General features: G+C 37.5%; 1 protein-coding gene across 1 annotated transcript in view; it reads right to left on the bottom strand.

The window, feature by feature from the left end:
- The window catches only part of KCNIP4 (potassium voltage-gated channel interacting protein 4), a 344,665-nt gene extending 340,522 nt beyond the window's left edge, over positions 1-4,143 (bottom strand). Inside the window, exons 1-2 of the mRNA XM_005415430.2 lie at positions 3,907-4,143; positions 3,393-3,541 (exon numbers count right to left, since the gene is read on the bottom strand). Coding sequence (XP_005415487.1) covers positions 3,393-3,540 — 148 coding nt within the window. The 5' untranslated portion in view covers position 3,541; positions 3,907-4,143. The remainder of the gene's footprint in view (positions 1-3,392; positions 3,542-3,906) is intronic.
- Positions 4,144-6,288: the final 2,145 nt, after the last annotated feature.

The following is a 6,288-nucleotide window of genomic DNA, read 5'->3' on the forward strand; positions in this document are numbered from 1 at the left end:
CAGTATGAAGTATCCTAGGCAGAGCAGAATTTTAACTAGCTCTGAAATATCTTGAGCTATTTTTTCCATATATACTTTGTCAAATATACTGTTTGACAGGGAAAAACACACACAATGATTGACAGCTTGGGATTATTCCTAAAGCACTCATACCTCAACTCATAAATATGTGATATGAGGAAACACAAACAATGTAAAAACATAAATAAACAGTTGATCATGTATAATATTTTTAGCAGTATGAAATACAGAGTCAGCAGTACAATGCCTCCAAATTTATCTTCATGACAGACAACTTGCTGTCCTCTTGGTGTCTCTCATTTGCATTTTACAAAATCTGCAGCAAATCCATATTCATGGCATAGAATGATCGTGAAAGACTCATAACTGCCCTAGGTTAGCTGAGGAGGCTGCCAATTTAGTGAGAGGACACTTCAGGGTTGCCCATTTTTGAAATTGAGCGTTTCAAAACAAAAGTTTTTCAACATGTCCTTTAAACTTGGGCTCAGAGTTTATTGCAGCATCAAGCCCTCACTGATGCACTCCTGGCACTGCCACAGTCTGTTCCTCTGGCCTCAATTACAAAATACCTGCTCTCTGAAACTACTGTCTGATGGAATTAGTCAAATTACCGAGCCTTGAGCATTGATTAAAATATTGGGTTTAGTATGAAAATGTCTCCCATTGACAACCATGTTATTCCATTTACTTTTCTTTGAAATACAAGAAAGTGCTTTTTTTAAAATTCTCATAATCATCCTTTTGAGGATGCACTCATGCATTGAATCCATGCTGTTTAAATTCTACATCAAAAATGGTTAGGTATAATTATCTTTCTGGTACTTATGAAATAACATTCTTCTTATTCCCAGATTTTGAAACAGGAAGAGCAGGAAGACATCCCCAGTGTGACCATCTTCTAAAATCTTATCATAAGAGTGAAGATTTTCCATTCTGAAAATAGAGTTAAATCATCCCAACATTGCAGTAAATCAAAAATTTATTTTCCTGCTCCAAATTCATAAATGGAAATTGTTTCTGAAAGAATAATTAATTCTATGAAGCTAAAACATGTTGACAAACTCAGTTGTAAAATTATACAAATAAAAATAAAATGTGAAAAATAACTTGTAGAGGAGAAAATGGATCTCTTTTAAAAGAAAGATCAAATACCCATTACTGTCCAGCACTTCCACCTGCAAACTGTTACAAGGGCAATGAGTTACCAAATAATCAGGTACTTAGAGCTATCATGATCTTTTAGAAATAAGAACAAAAAGTTTCAGTTATTTTTAAATACTAAACTGCAAGTCTCAACTGCCTGATGACTATTTTCATACCACTTCACCAGTGTAATTTAGATTAAGATAACCAAAGGGGAATCTGATTAGTGTAAAAGAACATCTGAGTGGGAATGAGCCACCACAATGTGATCAGCAAACCCACTCTCATTCTTCCCACAGAAAACAGTAGGCATTGAACAAGCAGCTCTGTGGCCACAAGCTCTTAGCTCCTACAGCACTGTCATGAGTACCAGGGATGCTCTATCATTGCAGCCCAACAAAACCTATTTGGCCAGTGAGGTCACCTTGGACAACAGCACAGTACTGAAGAAAGTACCTCAGAATGTCTGTGTTCTTGATCCTGATGAATATTCAAATCTTCTTGCAAAGGTATCCCCATGGGAATACACTTTCTATCACTTGGTACTACTAATAGAGCAAAATTAATGGCTTAGAGTTATCTATGTGTCAGATTCTGATTCTGTCTCTGCCAGAGTAAAACTGAGCCTGATTGTACAGTAATTCATCTGTCTGCTAATTCATTTTACCAAAATAGAATAAATCCTTAATTCTATCATTACCTATTGACTGTTTTAAGACCCTTTCTGGAGGCGTAAATTATTAGCCAGTTTGAAGGTATTGAAGAACCAGTCCTATAAACTTCAATGCAATTTACTTTAGATTCACTCATCATTTCTAGAAAGGTGATTGCTTCAAGCTACTGAGACTGATGATAAATAATCCAGTGGAAAAAATTCTAAAAATTCACATGAACAGAAGGATGACTGTTCTGAAAGAGTTACAGAAAACCTATTTTTGCCTCATTAGCACCAGTAACAATACCAAAAAAAAAAGAAAGTGCAGCAAATTGTAGATACAACCTGCTACAATAATAGGAAATCAAACATGTATTTAGCAAACCATAATATGCATGTGATTAAAGCAGCGATTTGTTGAAAAAATGAACTTAAACTTTTAAAAATGAGTGGCTGAGAATAGCTAAATGTTTATGCTTAGATTAAAAGGTATATGAAGCACTTATTTATTTGGACAATGCAGAGATCAGTGCAGTTTAAAACCAAAGGTAGGTCATATTTAACCAGAACATTGTTTCTAAAAGCTGGAACTAAGCTACTAGACCATAGCCTTTAAAATAAATGTGTAAATAAAGTAACATATCACACACTCAGGTTACGGCGCCTTAGCTCTTCATGACAAAGCAATGTCATGCATTTCTTTTCATTCTGTTTGACACAAATTGGATATACTGAGGACCTGGTTTGGGGTTTGTTTGTTTGTTTGTTTCTGTCATAAACTGTGTACGAGGGAATGAAAGATGCTGCCAAAATGCAAAAGAATTGTTTCCGGCAGTGTTTTTTCTCCTGTTTTTACATAACATTGCAAAGTACAAATACAATGGTAAAAAGAGGAATCTGGTGAATAAAATTCTTAGTTGTTTGTATGTTCCTGAAGGAAATGATGTGAAGCAGATTAACCATCATTTCAAGACAGTTGCTGTTTAATTTATTATTCATAAAAGAGTTCAACTTTCAATGGTGAGATATTTCACAGCCAACTTCTAATTTAAAAAAGACGCATTTCTTTTAGTATTTATTAATAAATACAGCACATAACATCATCATGTATAAACGTGACAGAATGTTACCTTTCTTCATTTCCTCAAAGACAAAGGGATTGATCATGGAATTTCCATGCAAATATACTCTGACAATGAAAGGAGGTTTTACACATCAAAACAGAATTTTGGGTTGGGCCCTGATAAATTAATACATCTAATTGCTGGGATTTTACATTTACTCATTTATCTTCTGACTGAAGGATTTTTTTTTTTCTGCAGACCATGTATTTTTATGTGCTGCAAAATGAATACTCCTGCAGTACAATTATTTTTATCACGTTATGATAAAGCACCTCAATCAAAGCTGTACCATTTTTAATCTCCTTGCACAATAGACTCAAGACAGCAGAGACTTTTTGTACCTGTAACTTGACTGATGTTAAATTCAGTAATACCATTGTATCAAAAATTCAGAATTCTTGGAAGGACAACAATTTCTCCTACACTAAAATTTTCAATAGAAAAGGTACCTTTAGAGCTCAAACTTTTCCAGGCAAAAATTCGCTTTATCAAGCAGCAATTTCTAAGCATTTTCTTACAGCTTGCAGGCTTCTGAGGATACTGCTGCAAATCTTCATTCTCTTCATGTGTTTTCTTCCCAGGGGCTAGCACTTCCATCCTAAACAAAAACTTAACCTTTAGTTTTCCTGCAGGATATATACAGAACTTAAATCCAAAGACTATGGGTAAGGGAAATATGGGGGGGGGGGGTGGAGAAAAGAGGAGATGGACTGGGGATAAAGGGAAAATATTTAGAATTTCCTTAACCATTCTCAGTTCATACATTCCTAGTATTAATTAAGTGGAATTAGTGTATTAATATTCCTTTGGTTTTAATTATTCATCTGGAAATTAATGTATTTGTAAAATATACAGATGGGGTAAAATCAGATTTTATCTTTTTTTTTTTTTAACTCTGATTTTAACATAAATTATAAGAAATATGTAATATCTCTAGATGGCAAATAAATATTTACCTCTTACCTTAGTCAGTTGTTTAGGTAAAGGAAATAATGTAATCCTCTATGCATGAACCTATTATCCTTCCTATCTGAGGTTGCCTGACATCAGTGTCATAGAGGAGAGCTGCATTCCTCTAGCTGTTACTGAAAGACAGCTGCTCTACCCAGAAAAGATGAATAGTTGGGATCTGTGCTGCCTTAATGCCACTGTCACTCAAATGCAGCAAAGCAGCTGAGCCACTTAAAGCCAGTTGTACGCTTGGGGACCATTTCTCTACGCCACCTTCTCATTCACAGAGGCAGACCCATAAATTCCCACTAGGCATTATTTTCCTTTGCAGACCGACACTTCGAAGAAGCCAGAGGCCGTTAGCAACACCCAACACTGACAAGGACCTAACCACTCTGCTCAGGGGCTGCAAACCGAAGGCAAGGAACCTACCCAGCACTCCAGGACTTGGGTGCCCCTCCAAGGTCACGCAGGAGCCCCCAGCAGATCCCGTTTGCTCCTCAGCCAGCTCCAGCCGGAGGTGCCGAGGAGATGAGCGTGGCTGAGGACAGAGCCACCCTGCCAGCCGCAGCAGCCCTGTGCCAAGCAGCCATGGACTGCACCAGGGGAGCTCTCTGATCACAGACAGAGCTGTGCCCAGCCTGTGGCAGGACACCAGAGTGGTCCCTTTTTCACTCCCCTCTTTATCTCCTCACATTGTGCTCTCACACACAGTCTGCATCTAAAAATGTTAGACATGATTTTTAAAGGCAATAGGTAGGAAAGAGTCAAAAGAAAAAAAAAAAAGAATTGGCACTGCACACACCAGAGTTTGATAAACAAGGCTGACTTTTCAATTGTAAACCTACTGTTTCCTAAAGAAAGCAAGCATAATGGAACACAGCACCTCACTGCCTCCACTTCCATCAGGAGTTCCTACCGATTATGCAAAACAATCAAAGGATGCAAAGGAACAAGTATCCACTTTCTGCAATTTATCTTTTACAAGATACTGGAACTCAAAGTTTTTTTAAGCAGCCAGCTTCCCTTTGAACTGAATTAATCTGCATGCCAATTACACAGATTTGCAACTTTTATGTTCTTGAAGGTACCTGTGGACATTTGAACTATGGCTTAAGTATATTGCTTTGTGCAAAATGTTACACACAAAACCCCATACCTATCTATAACAACTGGAGACATCTCAGGTCTTCCACACAGGCAAGGACAATAATTCTATCTCTGGAAACAGCCTATCAATCAGCTGTAAGAAAAAAGCTGTCAGTAAATTCTGTCCATAACAGAGAAGCATTTGCCTTAACAACACATTTTTAGGCTGCCAAAGTAAAGGGAGGCACTTCCATTCAGATTCACATCTAGGGACATATTTCAGACCCACTGCCATTTAGAAGTGAACAATGCTTGAATTTGCACTGATGGAACAGCACTTGCTGGTACAAGGTCCTTTGAGTCCTTAGCATGACACAGCACTCCAGACATGGCTGTATTCCCATCACAAACCACTACCAAAGTAAGCTGAATTTCAATATAACACAGTTTCTAAAACTTCAGCAGAAAAACTTCCAGTTTAAGCATATTTCACAGATTTTTAATCTTTACTTTTCAAAAGTAGCATTCTGCAAATAAATACTAATGTTAAATTTGTGTTTACTGTGCTAAGAAAAACATTTTCACCACACAATATTCAGTCTAGATTTCCAGATGATTACTGGAACAGAATATTGATTTGTGAGAACAAAACAGGAGCGTTAGTTATTACACAGAAATAAGAGTTCTTTTTAGAAGAAAATGCTCTCAAATATTCCTGCATCCCATTTTTGAATGAAATTAATGTACCCCAGAAACTAGAGTTCATCCCTTTGAACACTGGAAGTTTTCTTCTGATCAGTCTGTGCAAGGCATCTGCAGAAAGTCACCCATCTTCTCTGGTGGAACACATCTACATTGCTCCTGTCCAGTGCAAGCAGAAAACCAATCCTGTGCCCATGAGCACTGGAATACAGCACCATGTAGTATAGCTCCAAACATTTAAAACTTCAAAATGTTGTTAATGTAATTCAAGTTCAAGTTTCCTGGATATAAAATTTCAGAGAAACTGCCTGCCCATGTAACAGCCAGCTATAAAATCCTTGATGTCCCAGCTCAAAGGCCAGCTCTCACAACACTCTGCCATACTTCCCAGAGGGCCTCATCTCAGAGATTCAGTAATCCACAGGGAGTGTGAATGGGGAACCAGACACAGGGGAAGAGACAAGCCTCTGGGAGAATGATTCCCATGATGGGATAATAAACAGGAATGGGTACTGCCTTTCCAAAGACATGGAGCAACTTTCACATGCAATGGGAGAGGGTTATTGGATATGCTCCCACATCAGTATTTGAATAAAGTCTTCA

Source organism: Geospiza fortis, unplaced genomic scaffold (assembly GCF_000277835.1).
Source record: "Geospiza fortis unplaced genomic scaffold, GeoFor_1.0 scaffold40, whole genome shotgun sequence".
In the NCBI taxonomy this organism is placed as follows: Eukaryota; Metazoa; Chordata; class Aves; order Passeriformes; family Thraupidae; genus Geospiza; species Geospiza fortis.